This window comes from Solanum tuberosum, unplaced genomic scaffold (assembly GCF_000226075.1).
Source record: "Solanum tuberosum cultivar DM 1-3 516 R44 unplaced genomic scaffold, SolTub_3.0 scf00134, whole genome shotgun sequence".
NCBI classification, from domain to species: domain Eukaryota; kingdom Viridiplantae; phylum Streptophyta; class Magnoliopsida; order Solanales; family Solanaceae; genus Solanum; species Solanum tuberosum.
Window position 1 is genome coordinate 827,617 of NW_006239062.1, and position 20,774 is coordinate 848,390.

The following is a 20,774-nucleotide window of genomic DNA, read 5'->3' on the forward strand; positions in this document are numbered from 1 at the left end:
TTCTTTAGGGAGGTGTAATTTGAGCGTATCACTCATGTGGTTTTTATTGTCGGTTATTAGTAGCTCTCACAGTTCAGTCAGACTCTATTGCATTGACCACATTTACAATTCATTCAGTATTCAGTCAGCATGTTATAAATTAGTCATTGCATTCAATTAGCTCAGTATTCAGCATCTATATCATGTCCAGATTATTTCATTGCTTTATTGCTTTGTTCAGTTATATGTTATTTCAGCTTTACTCTATCATGCATGCTCAGTACCTTTCAAGTACTGACGCATACGTGAGCTACATCTTCTTGTGATGTAGGTTCAGGTTCTCAACATCTAGATCACGCTTAGATTGGTTCCCGATCTCCAGTTCAGCAGCATCAGGGGTGAGTCCTCATTCTTCGAGGACAATAGTCATGTTATCTTTCAGTTTTCAGTCTTTTAGTTTTAGATTTTCTAGACTTAGTTGGGGAATGTCCCAGCACTTCTAGTCAGTTTAGAGGCTTATTTCAGACATAGTTAGATTCAACTTAGTATTGAGTTAATATCTTCTTTGTATTAAACTCATCTGTTTTCATTTATCTCAGTTATAGTATATGGGTACTCCCAATCTTTTCATTTTTATTTATGATTTAGCTTACGCATCAGTTTATTATCTTTACTATGCTCATGATCATGCCAGCAGGGTTAGCTTACAATCACGGTCCCGTGTCCGCGTCTCGGGGATAACTCGGGGTGTGACATATATGAATGTCATGTGTTTGACCAAAATCGGGTTTGTCATTTTCATTGTCCATGATTTCTTTCATCAATCATATCCAACGAAAGGGACAAATGTTGACACCCAATTTTGGCCTAACATTTTCAAAATTCGTAACTTTTAAGTTTTATTTATTTAATTGTTGAAAATACCTTTTTTATAATTTTAAATAAGTTTCTCTATAACTATCTTTATTTGTCAAATTTAGGATTTTTTTATCAGTTAATTTTAATTACATTATTTTTTGTCACTGCCAGTTGAATACGCTCAAATATTTGTTCATTTTGATTAAATCGTTATATCTGTTAAATTGCACTTTTTACATGTCATTAGTTACGTTCATTACTTTTTTTTTTAATATTCAGTTTTATTCGTTACATTTGCTAATATTAATTTTTATATTTTGCACAACCTAGAAATTCATTCAAATATAAATAAGATTTCATTCAACCCATAGTTTTAAGATAATGGTATCGTACTATAGATAGTTTTCAATTTTCTATATAAACAATAGCTTATTCATTAAGTCAAGGGGTGGATAATATTTTTAGACTAAGTGGTGAAAATTTTCAAAATGAGTGAAACCCTAAGAAATTTTTCTATCATATTCTCAAATCTGTCGCCACCCTCCTTCCTCACCACCTCCCAAACTCCATTTCCGGCCAGCTTCAACCAGCCACCAAAAGATTTCACTGGTAAGCCGCTCTCTTCATCCTCTCCGGCGAAACCATGATGCCGGAGAGACTAAATAACCACTGTTTCGAGCTCCAACCTCACACTACCAAAAACCCGCCTGAAAATAGCCAGCAACCGCTCCATTTTCCTTCATCCAAACCACTCATTTCACCCTTCATCGTTTCCAGCAACTCAACAACAACTCAAAATAGGCCGAGTCTTAGATTTGTCTTTATATTATGTCATCTTTTATGTATTCTCTCTTTGTTATACCATTTTATTGGTATTTAATGAATATTTGGTCTTTGTTTTCCAAACTCGAGTTGTCACAAATTAATTGCTTGGATCAATCTATCATAATCACATTATGTTTGACGTTTAGGCCTACCTCTGGCATAAAAAGGTCACAAATTTAGGCCGCGATATAAATTGTTTGTGTGTTGCTTGACATAATCGCTTTGTGTTGTGATGTGTCATTTTGTCTAAAGCAGAATTAATCCACTCTTGTTTCTTAGAGCACCTTAAGCATATATAAAAATCCACAACAACAAAGTCCGTCCAAGTTACTCCTGAAGTGTTGTCTAAGTTTCTCGGAAAATATATAAACCCTTTAAAAAAATTCTAAATTTCCATCTTTCAGTCTAAGAAAGGTTACTTTGCTAGAATGTCTAGAAGAAGTGTTAGCACGTCATTGCCGATCATTGATTTGGTTAATGGCGAAGAAATTGAAGAATCAATGTTTAGACTGATTCAGACTACACTTAGCCTGGATTCCCCGGAAGGATACATAGGCAGTCCCTATCCTAAAAATTTTTATTCTCCCTTTCCTTGAAGGATTCTGAAAGATTTCACCTAAAAGATATGAGTGGAAGAAGTTAGAAAGAATCTATGCAAGTCGACTTTCTTGATTCATTCAAATGAACTAACCCAAAAAAAAAACCTTCCATTTGAGTCCTCCCTTTCACCCAAAATACATTCGTGGATTAATCTGCTTGAAGCAAAATGACAATTATATGTTTATTCTTATATCATCTTATTTGTATTTCTCATTAGAAACAATAACTAACATAGCTACTTTTGAGTTGTTTTTCATTTATCAGGTAACTAGAACTAATTTGTGTTGAGAAACTGGATGAGCATCCGTACTTCACGAGATCTAAAGTCCCTAAAGATTCCTTCCCGGGCCAAAATTTATTGAAAGGAAAAGAAAAGATGGCTGGAAATGGTGAGAACATCGGTTTAAATGAGATCACAATAGTAGACCATATCATTGCTGAGCAGAATAAGTTAATTGCTTAACTGGCACAACAAATTGTTGAAATGAGGGCTGAGATGCATAAGACTCGGGAGTTGGCAAATTTGGCTATCACTGCTAACACTCCTCTTCCAAACAACGAAAGACCTCCGCTCCATTTCCCTACTCCTAATCCAACACCCGAATATTTCCCACAAAATCCACCTATTGTTCCAGTCCAAAAGGCCCCAACTATCGAATTAAACACAACTAACCAACATCATGCTAGCTCTTCCTACCAAACACCTCATCCATCTCAAAGCCTAAATTCTCACAACTCTCAAGCATTTCCTTCCATGTACCAAAATCCTCCTCAAAACACTTCAAACCCACCTACTACTCAACCCCTACCTACAAAAGCCACTTTCCATATTCCAATCCTCACAGAACCACATCTTCACTACACTACATATCCCGAACCCGATCACTATGAGGAAAAGGAAAAAGAGTGGAGGGTCAAAGAGGAAATGAATAAGCAGAGCATGAAGGAAGAAATTATGAAAGCTATGAAATAACTTCATTACACTCCAAACGTTATAGGGCTAAACTATGAAGACTTGTGTATCCATCCAAACTTAGACCTTCCCGAGGGGTTTAAGGTACCAAAGTTTGACAGTTTTGGAGGAACTGGGAATCCATTAGCTCATTTAAGGGGGTATTGTGACCAGCTCGTAGGAGTTGGGAAAAATGAAGCATTGTTGATGCGGCTCTTCAGCCGAAGTTTGAATGGAGAGGCCTTAGAATGGTTCGCCTCCCAAGACATGAAGCAATGGCCTAGTTGGAATGCTTTAGCTAAAGATTTTATTGAGAGATTTGCTTATAATGTAGAGATCGTTCCAAATCGATACTCCTTGGAAAAGATTAGGCAAAATCCACCGAAAACTGCCGTGAATATGCATACATGTGGAGAAAAGAGGCTGCCAGAGTTCAACCTCCCATGTCTGAAAAAGAGATCACTGAAGTATTTGTGCGCATCCAAGAGCCAAAATACTATGATAGAATGATGTTGCTCATTGGAGCAAAATTTGCTGAGATAGTCAAAATAGGTGAGACTATCGAAGATGGTCTTAAGACCGAAAAGATTGCCCGGGTGGCAGCCCAAGCCGGATCTTCGGGACTATTGAGGAAGAAAAAAAAGGAAGTGTCTTTTATTTCTGATGCATCTGATGGAAGGACAAAGAGATCGTTCGGATTTAACTCTAGAAAATCTTCACCCTCCAAACCCTATCCCCTAGCTCCACAAAATCCCTACCCAATCTTCTATGTCCAACCAAATTTCCAAACTCCGCCTCCTAATCTCCCAGCTCCACATTACCAAAATACCCCTCCAAACTATCAGACTCCACAATCAAATTACCAAACTCAACCATACCCAAAATTCCAAACACCAACACCTCCCCGCCAAAATCCTTTAAATTACCGTCAAGTACCTCCAAACTCCACAAAATAACTATGACCTTCCTCGTCCAAACTTTGAAAGGAAACCTCCCAGAATTTTCACTCCTCTCATTGAAAGCCGAACTAAGTTGTTCGAAAGATTGAAAGTTGCAGGCATGCTTCATCCCATCGAACCTAAACCTGTCAACACAAACTCCAAATTCTTTAGAGCTGATCAAATATGTGCATATCACTCCAATAGTGCAGGACATACCACCGAAGATTGCATCAACCTGAAGCATAAGATTCAAGACTTAATTAATCACAAGGTGGTCACCCTTCAGACTGCCTCTCCGAATGTACATAGTAATCCTCTACCAAATCATGGGGGAGATACTATTAATATGATTGAAAAAAAAGAGGATTGGGGTGCTGCTAAGACGATAGTCCCATCGAATCTTGACAGTCTTGAGAAGGTTGTAGCCTCTCAAAGCATAAGCAAGAAGCCCGAGTTCATGATAAAAACACTTCATCAAGCTTTTGTTTTAGGGCCAAAGAAGGGCGTTACTGAGAAAGAGTTTGTGATAATGGCACCTCATTAAGCTTTTACTTCAGTGCCAAAGAAAGGCCTTACCAAGAAAGAGTTTGTGATCGAGACCGCTACTGCCCATGGTATGACTAGATCTGGTAGATGTTATACACCAGAAGAATTGGCTCAAGGAGGCCACAAGAGAGACCACCAGAAAAGACCAATCAGTGAAGATGAAGCCGAGGAGTTTTGGCGGAGAATGCAGCCTAAAGAGTATTTCATCATGAAACATTTGGAGAAGACACCTACTCAAATTTATGTGTGGGCATTATTGATGAGTTCACAACAACACAGACATGCTTTGTTAAAGGCTTTGAATGAGACTCACGTACCGGTGGGGACAAACAGCGATAATCTCACAACCATGGTAAGTAAATTCATCGGAGGCCAGCGTGTTAGTTTTAGCGATGAAGAGTTGCCTTGTGACGGGGTGATGCATAACAAAGCCTTTCACATTACAATCAAGTGCCATGACAAGATTGTGAATCGTGTTCTGATAGGTGACGGATCTGGACTTAATATTTGCCCATTGTCGACTCTCAAGCAACTGAATTTTGATCTTGGGAAGATTCGTCAGAACCAAGTCAATGTGAGAGCTTTTGACGGGGGTCAAAGAGAAACATTGGGCGCTGTTAGTCTGGGTATTGGAGTAGGACCTGCAGATTTCATTGTCGAGTTTCAGGTGATGGACATCACCACTAGCTACAACCTTTTACTCGAAAGACTTTGGATCCATATGGATGGGGCCGTGCCCTCTACCCTCCATCAGTTAATGAAGTTTGTGTGGAACAATCACGAAGTAGTCATTCATGGTGAAGGAAGACATTCGAATGACTATGCCCCAATTGTCGATGATGTGGCTAGAGGTTCTGACTTCTATACAGTAGAGATAGTGAATGCTACCGATGATGATTTGGCCTCACATCCCCCTATGCCTTCCATTTACAGGATGATAGCTACTTTGATGTTAAGAAGTGGATTTGAACCTGGTTTTGGATTGGGAAATTTTTTGCAAGGTATCACTGAGCCTATTCAAATTTTCACAAAAAGTTCAAAGTTTGGCTTGGGATACATCCCAATAGCAGATGATGAGACGGGAGCTTCGAGTAACAAGGTGGTTGATTGGGAATTAGCAAAATCGGTACCTCATTTATACCAGTCTTTTCCAGTGCGAGAATATTTCAATAATGATGGTCTCGGAGAGGGAATCGAGAATCTTTTTGAAGAATCTGATGTTGTGCTTGAGGAGATAATCAAGACATCTGGCATTCGAAATGCCAAACCAGAAGAGCAAGTGCCTAACTGGACATCCACACAACTCCTGGTTCCTCACTCGTCTTGGTAGACAAAGATATATCTATTTTACTTATTTCTAAAATTGGTGGTAGTCTGAATGAGGCCTAAGACCCACCCTTTATGTCGTTTTACCTCTTTAAGCTTTAATTTCCCTCGTGATGTTTAAAAAGGCAGATTGCCCTATGGTCATGGCCAAAGTTTGTACTTTCTTTTAATCTAAATGAAAGCCTCCTCTATTGCTTAAATCTATTTATTCACAACTTACTAATTTGTTTTAAACTTTTTTTATCTGACATGGCTTATTTATGATTTCAGTAAAAATGACTTAAAACCTGCCAATATTATGTCATGTCATAAGTTGAGTGAGCAAAATGAGATAGATGAGAATGAGTTCGAGGAATATGATGAAGAGACCATGTTCCAGAACACCTCGCAGAAGAATTGAAATAGTTTGAGAATCAAGATAAGTTAAATTTAGAGGAGACTGAGACCGTGAACCTGGGAGATGAAGAAAGTGTTAAAGAAACCAGGATCAGTGTCCATCTCACAGAAACTCAAAAAGAAGAACTCATCAGTTTGCTTCAACAGTACATCGATGTACTTGCTTCGTCTTATGATGATATGCCTGGATTGAGCACAAATATTGTTTCTCACACGTTGCCGATCAATCCAGATTTCAGTCCGATAAAGCAGAAAAGTCGAAAGTTCAAGCCAGATTTGAGTTTGAGAATCAAAGAAGAAGTTACCAAACAGATGCAAGCCAAGGTTGTAGAGGTTACTAAGTATCCAACTTGGTTAGCCAATATTGTTCCAGTGCCTAAGAAAGATGGTAAAATTAGAATATGTTTGATTATAGAAATCTCAATAAAGCCAGTCACAAACACAATTTTCCATTGCCGAATATCCACATTCTCATTGACAACTGTGCTAAGCATGAAATGCAATCATTTGTGGATTGCTTTGCGGGTTATCATCAGATTTTGATGGATGAAAGAGATGCTGAAAAGACGGCTTTCATTACACCATGGGGTGTTTATCATTACCGGGTAATGCCATTTGGTCTTAAGAATGTCGGGGCCACATATATGAGAGACATGACAGTTATCTTCCATGATATGATCCATAAGGAGGTTGAAGTATACGTGGATGACGTAATCATCAAATCCCGCAAGAGTTCAGATCACTTGACCCATTTGAGAAAGTTCTTTGATCGGTTGCGTCAATACAACTTGAAGTTGAATCCCGCTAACTGTGCTTTTGGAGTACCCGTTGGTAAATTATTGGGTTTCATAGTTAGTAGAAGAGGCATTGAACTTGATCCTACCAAAGTCAAGGCTATTCAGGATTTACCGCCTCCAAAGTCTAAGAAAGAAGTTATGAGTTTCCTTGGAAGATTGAACTACATCAGTCGATTCATAGCTCAATCCATGGTAGTTTGCGAGCCCATCGTTAAGTTGTTGAAAAAAGATGCACTAACGGTGTGGACCGAAGAGTGTCAAAAAGCTTTCGATACTATCAAAGATTATTTGACAAATTCACCAATATTGGTACCTCCGCGAGAAGGAAGTCCATTGTCACTATATTTGTCCGTCTCAGAAAATGCGTTCGGGTGTGTATTAGGACAACATGATGAAACTGGAAAGAAGGAACGCGCGATCTACTATCTTAGCAAGAAGTTTACTCCATATGAGGCTCGGTACACTCTATTGGAAAGAACATGTTGTGCTTTGACTTGAATCGCCCAAAAGCTGAGGCATTATTTGTATTCATATACTACATATCTTATTTCGAAGATGGATCCATTGAAGTATATTTTCAAGAAAGCTATGCCGACTGGAAAACTGGCGAAATGGCAGATGCTTCTGAACGAGTTTGACATTGTGTATGTTACTCAAAAAGCGATAAAAGGACAAGCATTGGCCGATCATCTTGCAAAAAATCCAATCGACGAAGAATATGAACCGCTCAAAACATACTTCCCTGACGAAGATGTGTTGTTCATAGGAGAAACCATTTCTGAGTCATACCCTGGTTGGAGGGTATTCTTTGATAGAGTGGTGAACTATAATGGAGCTGGAATTGGAGCGGTTCTAATATCGGAATCCGATCAACATTACCTCGTGGCGGCTAAACTTCGATTTCCTTACACTAATAATATGGCAGAATACGAGGCTTGCGTTCTTGGCATAATGTTAGCCATCGACATGAATGTCCAAGAGTTGCTGGTAATTGGAGATTCAGACTTGTTAATTCACCAGGTTCAAGGGGAATGGGTCGTGAAGAATCCAAAGATGTTCCATATGTACAATTGGTGCAAAGATTGTGCAAAAGATTTCAAAAGATAGGGTTTATGCACACTCCAAGGTTGCAAAATGAATTTGCTGATGCTCTTGCCACTATCTCCTCTATGATCAAGCATCCAGATCATAATTACATCGATCCTTTGGAGATAGATTTAAAGGAACAACCCGCTCATTGTTCGCATGTAGAAGCGGAACCAGATGGAAAGCCTTGGTATTATGATATAAAGAAGTACCTGGAGACTGGAATTTATCCAGAAGATACGAAATCCAATGAAAACAAGGCAATACGTCGATTGGCTAATAATTTCTTTCCAAGTGGGGAAATCCTTCATAGGAGGACTCCAGATTTGGGACTCCTCAAGTGCGTAGATTCCATGGAAGCTACAAGACTTCTTGAAGAGGTACATGTTGGAGTCTGTGGACCTCATATGAACGGGCTTACTTTGGCAAAAAAGATCATTCGAGCTGGTTATTTTTGGATGACTATGGAGCATGATTGTTGTAGATTTGTGCAAAAGTGTCATAAATGACAAGTACATAGTGATTTGATCCGAGTACCCCCTCACGAACTTAATGTTATGGGATTGCCTTAGCCATTCGTGGCCTGGGGCATGGATGTCATTGGCCCAATTGAGCCAGCCGCCTCTAACGGACATAGATTTATTTTGGTTGCCATTGATTACTTCACCAAGTGGGTGGAAGCAAACTCTTATAAATCTGTGACCAAGAAAGTTGTAACTAATTTCGTTCGCAACAATCTGATATGTAATTTTGGAGTACCAGAATCCATCATTACTGACAATGGAGCGAATCTCAACAGCCACTTGATGAGAGAAATATGTGAACAATTCAAGATTACTCACCGGAATTCAATTGCTTTTCGTCCTCAAATGAATGGAGCCGTAGAAGCTTCCAATAAGAACATCAAAAAGATTTTGAGAAAGATTATTGATAATCACAGAGGTTGGCATGAGATGTTATCATATGCTTTGTTGGGATAACGAACAACCGTTAGAACATCAATCGGAGCAACTCCATACTTGCTAGTATATGGGACAGAAGCAGTGATACCTGCTGAAGTTGAAATACCTTCATTGAGGATCATTCAAGAAGCTGAACTGAGCAATGCTGATTGGGTTCGTAATCGGATTGAACACTTAACCTTAATTGATGAAAAAAGGATGATCGCTGTTTGTCATAGTCAATTATATCAACAGAGAATGATTCATGCTTTCAACAAAAAATGAGATCTCGAACATTTGAAGAAGGACAATTGGTCGTCAAATGCATCTTCCTCCATCAAGATGAGTATAAGGGAAAATTTGCACCAAATTGGCAAGGACCGTACATGGTTTGTAAAGTGTTATCTGGAGGTGCCTTGATCCTGTCAGAGATGGATGGCCAAGAGTGGCCAAAACCAATCAACTCGGATGTTGTCAAGAGATACTACGTCTAAAAGTTAGTTTTTCTCTCATCACTTTCCTTGTAGTCGTATCATTTGCTTGTAATTGCTTATGTCAAGTTTTTATATCCTTGTATTGAACTACGTCTGACCTGAATTCTCAAAAATGAGATACATAGGCGGCCTATGTCGGCCTCGGTCATTTTCTTATTAAAATTTCCTATTTTCTCAAAAGGGGAACTACGTTTGACCTGATTCTTGCCTCAACGAGATACGTAGGCGCCACAACGGCTCGGTCATACACCCCATAAAATTTTCATTTCCAAAGATAATGGAAACTGGGGCGGAATTTTTGAGAGAAGCTCAAAATTCTAAAGATCATTCGTCAGTAAGACAGGATTGAGCATGCATTAGGAAAAGGCAACTGGAGTATAATTTTTGAGAAGATCTCAAAAAAATTCCGCAAGTCTTCCTACCAAAGATCTGAGAAATGACAAGGCATTTCACTGGGGCAGAATTTTTGAGAAGATCTCAAAAATTCCGCAAGTCTTCCTACCAAAGAGTTGAGAGATTCCAAGAAATTTCACTGGGGCAGAATTTTTGAGAAGATCTCAAAAATTCTATCAAGTACTGTCAGAAGTTCAAAGTTAACGACAAGTAATCTCCAGCATGATCAGAGGCTCATGAACCCAAATATCTCAGAAATTCAAAGTCAAACTTCAATTATCTTCTGATTTCCCCAGCTTAAAAGGACTTTTAGATTGGATATATTGAAACTTGAACTGAAGTGTTCACTTAAGCTTTAATGTGACATGACACTTGGCAGTGACCCTCATCAAATAACTTTTCAAAAATCCATTTTTTCTAAAAACTTTATACATATATCAAATATTTTGTATAAAATATAGATCTATCTTATGTCTACCAAGAAGCGGGAAGCTACAAGTAATCAACCAAAGATAGCAAGAGGAGGAGCAAGCAATCAAAGAAGTCAACACAGATTAGTTCACTTAAAACTAATAAATTTTCTGTGAATGCAGGTTTACAAGGATATCAAGAGATAATCATGTTCAAAAAATATGGGAAAGTCAAAATAGCAAAAGCGCCCAAGACTAACATTTTCTTTATGCAGGAAAAGGCATTGATATTCATCCGATAAAAGTAGTTAACTTGGTATTTTGAACAACAATTTCTTGTGCATATTTCTCAAAAAAAAAATTAATAAATAAATAAATATATATATAGTAGCCACAATGAAGATACAATTGGTCAGAGGAAAAATAGGTGAAAGCATCAAGAGGATGGCACTTTAAGATGTACAAATGACTATGATAACATCATGTTGCATTTTCCAGCGTTAAAGACGTCTGAAGGGCACATGTAAGACACATCAAATATCTAAGAGAATTTGAAGTGCAACTTGCCAAAAATATTCATTATCACGTTAAAGTCGAAAGAGGTTAACGTTGAAGGATATTTGTAAGTCACATCGATACCAGATACGGCGATGTGCATTGCCAAGAGGGCCATCCATATTATATTATCAAAGGTGATAATATCATTGCCAAGAGGGCCATCAATATCATATTACCAAAGGTAGTAATATCATTGCCGAGAGGGCCATCAATATTATATTATCGGAGGTGATAATATCATTGCCGAGAGGGCCATCCATATTATATTATCAGAGGTGATAATATCAAACGCCGAGAGCGCCATCATCTACAATGCCGAGAGGGCCATTAGATATTCAAATTGCCGAGAAGGCCATCATATTCAAACCGCCAAGAGGGCCATTGCATCTTCAAATGCCAAGAGGGCCATCATCTACAAAAGCCGAGAGGGACATTGCATCTTCCATTGCCAAGAGGGCCATTGTATATTCAAATCACTGAAAGGGTCATCCGTATTATATTATCAAAGGTGATAATATCATTACTGAATGGATCGACATCATCCTGCCAATAGATCATCGTCATCGCACCAATCAAGCTTCGACAACATCATCCTACTATTGGATCAACATCATCCTGCCAATGGATCATCAATGTAGCAACATCATCCTATCAATCGAGCATCATTATCATCATCATGTCAATAAAGTATCGTAATCAACAATATTCCATTATCGAGAAAGTCATCACCATGTCACATCATATCGATTCATCATCTACTGCGTCAAAACCGACAGAAGATGACGTCAGAATATATAGACAAAAACATGTACCAAAAATGGTAAAAACATAACACTTCTCTATTTAAATTACAATTTCTACTAACGAGTTTATTTCAGTCTTTATCGAGAGCATCCAAGAGGATGAATTCTCTAATCAAACCACAGGTGCGGACGACATCAAAATGGATACAACACAACGTGGAACTTTTTCTTAGCAGCGAACTGGGACATAGTCCGAAGAGGAGTATCAAACTCATAGGACGCGAGCTGAGGAGCGACTACCACCACAATCAAACCACACCCGTATCAGAAGGCATGTGGATTTTTCTTTAGGTTTATCAGTTTCAATTTCGTATCCGAAAAATTTCTCACTCTCACCGGAAGCAACCTTTCTAATCTGAGTGATAATGCACCAAGAGCTTTGGAAATTATGTCCGTATAAGTTCTTAATTATGGGTATGAAGGACCCCAAATTCATGGCTAAGAGGTTGCAAGCCTCTTTTTCATACTCGACTTATTTGTCACTCTCCAGAACCAAGGGTTATCTAGCATAATAGATTTCTTTTTTCAACCGATCGAGTCAAACTACAAACAGCATGATTCCTAAGGTCTAAGGATATGTAGGCGGGATCAATGCTGAAAACTAGGCTGTATTCCGACATCCTCTCTCAAATCTTATTCTCAAGCATTTTGGTCTCTTCATAATTCGATATCGGGATAGCTTTTGACTTCTTTCTTAATCGTGCGTCAAATCAAGCATATCGAACTACAAGTGGCATGAATTCTCATGTAACTTGAGATATGTAGGAAACTCAATGTTAAGGTCCGGCCATAATTCCTCAAAAAATCCATATTGAGTCTTTCTTTTAAAAGAGATGGAAGTGGATTCAGTCAAAATTTGATTCATCAATCTTCTTTTCCCAGGTTTTCTTTCATCGACCCTACCCAAAGAAGGGGGCAGTTGTTGACACCCAATTTTGGCCCTCCACAATATAAATTAATCATCGAGCTTCTTAAATTCCAAGCGATTTGAAATAATTGACTTTATAAAATTCAAAATATTTTTTAAGTTATTTTAAATAGTTTTGTCACTTTTAAATAATATATATATGTTTTATATACTTTTGTATATAATTAGCATAGTTTATGAACATTCAAAAATCGCCTCAAAAAAGATTTTGTTAAATATTTGGTTAATTAGTTTAGTTATATAATAGTTTATATTTTAAATAATTAATTTATAATTAAGTTAATTATTTTACTTTGTTAAGATTAAGAAGCTCGTCAATTAATTAATACTAATTCATTTTATTTCATCTTTAGTCGGATTCACTAATTGAGTCAAATTGGTTAAATTTTAAAGTTAAGTGGACTAAGTGTGTCAATTTCATTTGGTCTATTTTTTTCTAATTCAATATACCATTTTTGTCCCACTTTTTGGACCTTTTTAGAAAGACCAAGTATTGGGCCCTCTTCTTTCAATTATCCAGCAGCCCATTTCTCCAATTCAATTTTCCTAGCCAATTCCCAATCATAATAAAAATCGGCTCATCTCAATGCTAAAACCCAATTCCAACAATTCCTCACAACAATGCATTATACAATCAGCATTCCAATACCAAAACCGACCCCACCCCATGTGTTTTCTTCTTCTTCCATACAAATCCAACTAAAAATTCAAAGACCCACCAGCAATATCAATACAAACAATAGTACCCGACCCCACCCCTTGTGTTTTCTTCTTCTTCCTTGCAAATTCAGAAAATTCCAAAAAAAATCAGTAAAAGTCAATACCAAGAACCTTAATTTCTTCATCCAACTACTCCACCCATCACCATTGATAATCCCTCCCTCCATATTCAAATATTGCAGACCTCAAGCTTGATTTGTTGACTTTGGATTAGATAAAAATCTCACCCAAATCTGATGCAAATCAGAGCTATGACATCAAGTCCGGATTTTTAGGGGTATGTTTTTCTCTTCCTTGTTTTTCTCCTCCATTATTTTCAATGAATCTCTCAAACGGCTATTTGAATTCAAATCTCTATTTTTGCTATAAATAGATGGTATTGGTGCCATTTAGAAAAGAAAGAGAGGAAAATCACAGTGATATAGGTTCATAAGAAGAATTTTGATTTCTATAGTTGCTAAGTTAAAAATTTTGAATCTCGAATTTTTGTCTTAAGCTCTGTATTCTTTGTCATCGGAAGCTTTCGTCGGAGTTCTTTTAACGTGGTGGTGAAATAGTTCGTTTCAACTCGTCGTCTCAAGTTCACTACCCATAACCAAGTAATCTGCTTCCGTTATCTCTTTAAATTCCCGATTTTGCTTTGTGTTCGTTTTAAGTATTTTAGTTGTTTGGATTTAGTCACTGCTTAACATGTAGATTGATGGGTAAATGCCATATAGCTTTCTTTCTTTCTTTCTTTCTTTTTTTTTTTTTTTTTTTTAGACTTTTCCAGCTCATATTTATTTCGTGTTGTTTGTTAGAATTCAGCTTTTGAGTAGTGCATTCTAGTTTCGTTTCCTGCATTCTGTTTGCTCAAGGTGTTTCAAAATTTTTATGAACTTGTTGATACCTCATAAATGTTGAGACAATTTTTTTGAAAATATTTTAAACTTGTGGACTCCTTCTCCATTCTATTTGTTTGAATCAGTAGACCTTTAAACTCATGTTTGCTCCCTTCCTTGTGAGTCCTCTGTTCCGTGGATACCATGATTTTTATTATTCTATTACATTGCTTTAGATTCATACATGCATTTGACTACATTACTTTATTATCATTATTTTCTTTTGACAAAAAAGTAAAAAGTAAAGTTAAGTGTCAATCATTGGAAGTGAGAAATAATATTTGTATTGTTTTGTCTGCTACTGCCAAAGGGTGTTCTTCCATGATATGTGTTAATTGTCAAGATAATAGTTTAGTCACATGAATTTAAGTGTTACTTGTATAACAATGAGAGTTTAAGAGTTAAGAAATTTAATCAATTTAAATAAGAATTAGCGTAATTGTGAAGTTGGCTATAATAATTCATATTATTTTTTACTATTATTATTATTTTTAAAACATTCCTTATTAAATTGATAGTTTAGTCATTGTTGGGTTCCATTTATTTGTTTAGAAAGACTTGCATTATTTTTCTTTATTTATTTGCATTTTTGAGTCTAGCATGCCACTAACCATTTAGTTGAAGATTGGAATTTAATATGTCATATGTTCAATTTTCCTTGAATTTTAATTCTACTATAAGTTAAGTATTAATTTTTCTTCCATGTTTACCTTGCATGAACCCCTCCTTGGTTTGAGTCCATTCGACTCTCTTCTATCTCTTTCCTTTGCATTTCGGATGTGCTATGGAGTTCCGAACTCAGCACTATCGAGTTGAACTCATCATTTCAAGAAATTGAAAGCTGAAACAGGTCTCGGAAAGCAGAAAAATGGGTTGTATACATTTGATATACAGTGATATACATTAAGGGTATACAAAAATGGGAATTGAGCCAAAAGCCCAAATCAGCAACGAGTTTGACCCTAAAAAAGGGGGCCCAAATTTATCTTCTCCTTTATTCTCCTGGATTATTTAATTGTGATTACTTATTGTTAGTTTTTTTTTATTAACTCTAACTTTAAATAACTTAATTGAACTCCCCAAAGGATGAACTATTTTCTTTGTGTTGGTTTACTTTAATAAATTTTATTTTATCAACTCTTGCACCCTTATTTACTTATTCAAATGCCTTTCTATTTAAAACTTTCACTACTTTAAAATGATTTCTTGGTTTATCAACTAAATTGGTGTAAATTATTTTTAAAATGATTCAAACAAATGCTAATTAATCTAGTTTTGTTAAAATTCTAATCACTTGCAATTTAAGTCAAATATTTCAATTTATATCTTCTTTTTCTTAAAAATTAAAAAATTATTCTTTGTTTAATTATTTTCTCAAGTTGATCATTTTTCTAAAAATAGTCAAAATATATTTAATCTAAGTCGTAGGATAACTGCGTGTTAGCGAGCGCTTCAAGTGCCTTAAAAACCTTCTTGAAGTGTAAATAAGAACCTCTTACCCATTTTCTCTAAATTTTTAAAGGTTTACCTGTTAAGGCCTTTTAAATTAAGTTTCTTAATTTCTTTAAAAATTAAGTGGCGAATCTTTTCTAAGTATTTTTCTTAAATTGTTTTATACTTAGAACATTTCAAAAAAGTGATTTTTCTAAAGATAGTAAAATTACGGCATAACATATATCAAAACTCGTGAGAGCTTAAACAAATTGATTAAGGGTGGGATAAAGTGTCTTACCTAATATGACAGTCCTAAAGGTCTTGTATCTGAGACCTAAACTCCTAGCAAAATTAATTACTTTTGTTGCTTGAATATAAGCTTTTTCCAAGCATTCCCACATCTCCTTGGCAGTTGAGCATCCCACAATTAGGTACATGATTTCTTCGGTCAAGGTGCCTGAGATCAAACTCCTTAGCAACACATATTTCTCCTTCAAATCATCAATGCTGCTACAATCTTTTGCATCCTTCTCAACCACTACAACTTTTCTAGCAGTTTGTCCAGTGGAACAACTACTTTTACTTGATTCATTCTCTGTGATCTGAATCAATTGGGATATTTGTGTCCTCTTTATGAGGTAGTTTGCTAGCTTAAGTTTAATGGAGCAAGCGGCAATGAGTTAGTGAAGTGAGGAGGTCGACATAGTGTTGGTAGAAGTGGTCATTGCAATTTAACGTGTGGTTTTTTTTTTATCAATACTCAAAGAGCGGAAGAACTTTTATGCTCTGATACCATGTAGAAATCTCACGTAAAGTATGGAGAAATCAAGAATTGTATTGATGATTAAAATTGTTGAGTACATACTCCTTATATAGGGAGAGAATTGTAGAGTCTTAAGTTAACTATACTTAGAGTCCTACTACAATACCTATTACTACTAAAATAATAATAATGTAATTATAAATAATGTAATCCTAGTTGTACTATAATCCTAATTGTAATCTAATCCTAGTCGTAATATAATTCTAATAGATATAAGTAGTATAATCCTAGTGCAACTCTAATTCTATAGCAGTGTTGTAAACTCGTCAGTCAGCTTCATTGGACCTATTCCTTTGACATGTTCCAATCGTCAGCTTCCTTCTTCATCAACACTTGTTGTAGACACGTCAGTCAGCTTCGTTGGACCCATTCCTTTGACATGTTCCAATCATTAGCTTCCTTCTTCTTCAACACAATGGAGTAATTTTTGGAGTCAAAAAAGGAAGAAAGATCGTGTATTTAGGGTTGTTCTAAGTGATGTATCCAGAGATAATGTAAATATAAAGAGAGATTTTTATAATTTTTTGGAATGGTAGGAAATAATAGAAAATGGTAAAAAAATAATGTATAGATAGGTAATTTTTCTTCTTTTTTTAAATGTAAAACTTGACTCATAAATATAAATTTTGCACACAAAATCCATCATTTTAAATTCAGAAAAAATGACTCAAGCTTGATGTGAAGAAATTGTATGTACAATGTAGGAGGATATATTAAAGCATAGTTAGTTAATCCGATCACGAATACAACAACAACATACCTAGTCTTTTATCTCGTAGAGAAAGACAATTTATTTTTTGATGGAGCATACGCAGACCATAGCTTTACATCGTAGAGATAGTGGGGTTGTTTTCGATGGAGTATATGCAAACCTTATTTTTACCTCTTAAAATAGAGAGGTTGTTCCTGATGGAGCATACACACTTCTTACTTTTACCTCGAAGATATATAGAGATTGTTTCTGATATATCGTACACAAATCGTACTTTTACCTCATAGAAATAGAGAAATTATTTTTGATAGAGGAAACACAAACCTTACCATTTCCTCATAGAGATAGAGAGTTTTTTTAAATAGACCCTCAACTCTTTATGTGCTAAAAGATATGTTCGTTTGAAGTTGACCCAAAATTAAAAATTGATGGCGACTTGTACGAACCTCTCTTTAGTTCTTTTTGAAAATCGAGGTGTTGCAATTTCACAATGAAAAATAGAAATTTAATTAAAAAGATGTCAACTTAAATTTTAATGTTAATTATTTATGTGTACTAATTAACTCTAAAAATGTGTAATTGAAAATGGCCACATGTCCATATTAGTCAGATTTTAATACTTCTTTTATGTCTCCCACATGCCTCCAAGAGAGTGAGCACACTCTCTGTGCCACCTCAACGTTGAAGGGTATATTTATAACACTTTAAAATAATTCAGGAGGGTAATTGGACCCATATATAGTTAAGGTGTGTCGCTGAGATTTCGTCCATAGTTAAAGGGTGTACTTATGTCTTATACCTATTTTTTTTCAATTGAACTTCAAACACAATTAAAAAAAATTGAAACATCATAAAATTCAAGTTTAAGCACCTATTTTTTCTATTAATTTTAATTTTTTTTGCATTTTCACCACTTACCGCATTTGAACCTTCTTGTTATATCCATTTTTCCCGTGCAAATGTATATGTCAAGTACCTTCATTAGATTTAAAGTTACTTGATTACAAGATAACTTGTTTATCAAAATGATAACATGCTTAGCATAACCCCACTAGTGGGACTGAAGAAGATAGAGAATATGCAGATCTAATTTTTATCTAGTAGAGATAGACGGGTTGTTTTTCAATTTAGCGTACGCAGACCTTATGTTTACATCGTAGAGATAGAGGGGTTGTTTTCGATGGAGTATACATATACCTTATCTTTACCTCGTAAAAATAGAGAGGTTGTTCTCAATGGAGCATACATAGATCTTACATTTACCTCGTAGAAAATATTTCTGATAGAGTGTACACAAATCATACTTTTACCTCGTAGATATAGAAAAATTATTTTTGATGGAGCAAACATAAACTTTACCTTTTCCTCATAGATATAAAGAGTTGTTGTAAATAGACCCTCAACTATTTATCAAAGCAAGGAGATGATTCTCACCTTGTTGGTTATACTAGGAGGCAAAGCCTTTTTCTTGAGTAGCCCTTGATTGTTTGACAATGTCTTTTTCTGGTTAATCCATCAAATGGAAGAACAAAAAAACATGACACAATCATTATAAGCAAAAATAACAGACAAGAAAATCTTTAAAAAATTATTTGAATACATGAAATGAGAATAATAGTAGAAGGAGATGGAGTACCTTAGCGGGAGAATGAGCTGGGTTTTCACTTAAGAAGATATTAATGAGGAAATTTATATTACAACGGTAATGATATTTTCAATTTTATCTTGTATAGATAGGAATATAAGATAAATTTTAGATTTTACATTTTTGCTGAGTTGTAATATTGGTTGAGTTACATTATTTTTTAAGTATATGTATGTTTATAGAATTTATCTATTTTTTGAAAGATTTAAAAATCAAATCTTAAAATTTCAAAATAGCTTCAGACTTTATTTTGACTCAAAATATGAACGTTAAGACTAGGGTTGTACATGGATCGGATTTGTTTGAGTCTTTTAAATGTCAAATTATTTGTGTCGAATTTCCAAATCTATAAACCAAACTGATAAATTTGGATTTTCAACCTCGAGTTTTCTGGGGGATTTTCAAATTTCTTGGATTTTTAGGTGTTTTTGATAAAATATTCTTACAAATATATAATCAGCTTGGGCTTCAGCTATTTTTTAGTTATGCCAAAATACACCTATATAAGGACATCTTAAGAAAATAACACAAAATATGAAATAAGTTATGACACTAAATTATTCAACAAAATGTAATAATGAAATCTCATAAAATAAATATTGCAAATTAATAAGTCACAATGAAGATGAACATAATTTAAAAGTATTAAATCATGCTAAAATAAGTCTAATAGATATTAATAATATGACCAAATATTAAAGAAAAATTAAAACTAGGCTATTTATTTTAAATTATCTAAACCAATGTAAAACTAAGAACAAATATTCAACATTATTGTCATTCTTAGTGTTGAATTATTCTTTTTTAGCATTAGTGTTGATTTGATTTAGATTTGAGTTTTATTAGAGTTAGTAATATGTATGGACTATAATGTCACGGGCGTATTTTCAACTGCGTCGGTGACACACAATTTACCCGTATGACACCCAAAGCTCCCTGTAGCATAGGACCAGCCTTTCAACTTTTCCCCGTTGCCTAAGTACAATCCTTGTACTTGTGGAGAGGTTCCCTTCAAGGCTCCCCTCATTGTGTCGCCCGTCTAATGTCTAGGTATGACATTGACATGCATTGACTCATATGGCATATCCTTACAGACTGGATCACTTTCAAGTGCGCCCTGGGGTTTGGCTATGGACATACTTGTGCTATGCCGACCTGAGCATCACTGCCGCATGCACAGTCCTATCCTCAAGCTTGTTAGTCGCTTCGTGCATGCGCACTTGGCCTTCGCTTCGCCTGAGTAGGCAACGTCCAATCCTTGGCCTTAGTCATGTGCGTCTTCATTATCATGCCTTCATTTGTCTTAGCGCATAGCCCAACATAGCCCACACGTCATGCATACAAGTCCCACATGCAACGTTGCCCCATAACTGCACGTCTAGGCTAACGGACCCTTGATCGCATGGTTGAACCCTTGCCAAGCTCACAAGTTAGCTCACGAGGCTCATGAGTGAGTCCCTTGATTACTCAATCGGCTAGGAGGTCTTTTCTCACAAGTGGGACGATCTGGAGGGCCCATCGTTCCAAATAGCAAGCCTCCCACCACGTCGGGACACCCAACATTGGCTATCGAGCCACACGCCACCCATAGAGCTCCCTAATTCATATGGGTACCTAGGACACTTCTTTGACATGCCGGGTAGGCCCTTCAATTTCCCCTTCATGGTAGCACACTTGGGAAAAAACGCATGGGAGGAGGCTGGTAGGATGTCACCATGTATACCCC

General features: G+C 36.1%; 2 protein-coding genes and 1 long non-coding RNA gene across 3 annotated transcripts; all 3 read left to right on the forward strand.

Moving 5' to 3' along the window:
- Positions 1 to 2,746: 2,746 nt before the first annotated feature.
- On the forward strand, positions 2,747 to 7,718 carry LOC107061431 (uncharacterized). The gene is made up of 5 exons (XM_015310671.1): positions 2,747 to 3,200; positions 3,261 to 3,659; positions 4,713 to 6,010; positions 6,433 to 6,811; positions 6,853 to 7,718. Exons 1-5 carry the CDS (start codon positions 2,747 to 2,749, stop codon positions 7,716 to 7,718), a joined length of 3,396 nt encoding a protein of 1,131 aa, XP_015166157.1.
- A 1,178-nt stretch (positions 7,719 to 8,896) lies between these two features.
- Positions 8,897 to 10,751, forward strand: LOC107061432 (uncharacterized protein K02A2.6-like). Its single transcript, XM_015310672.1, has 3 exons — positions 8,897 to 9,248; positions 9,333 to 9,421; positions 10,728 to 10,751. The coding sequence occupies exons 1-3, from the start codon at positions 8,897 to 8,899 to the stop codon at positions 10,749 to 10,751; spliced, it is 465 nt and encodes a 154-aa protein (XP_015166158.1).
- A 2,726-nt stretch (positions 10,752 to 13,477) lies between these two features.
- LOC107061438 (uncharacterized) lies at positions 13,478 to 15,571 on the forward strand. Its single transcript, XR_001473977.1, has 2 exons — positions 13,478 to 13,830; positions 14,050 to 15,571. It is a non-coding gene; the product is annotated as an uncharacterized lncRNA (long non-coding RNA).
- The last annotated feature ends 5,203 nt before the right edge of the window (positions 15,572 to 20,774 follow it).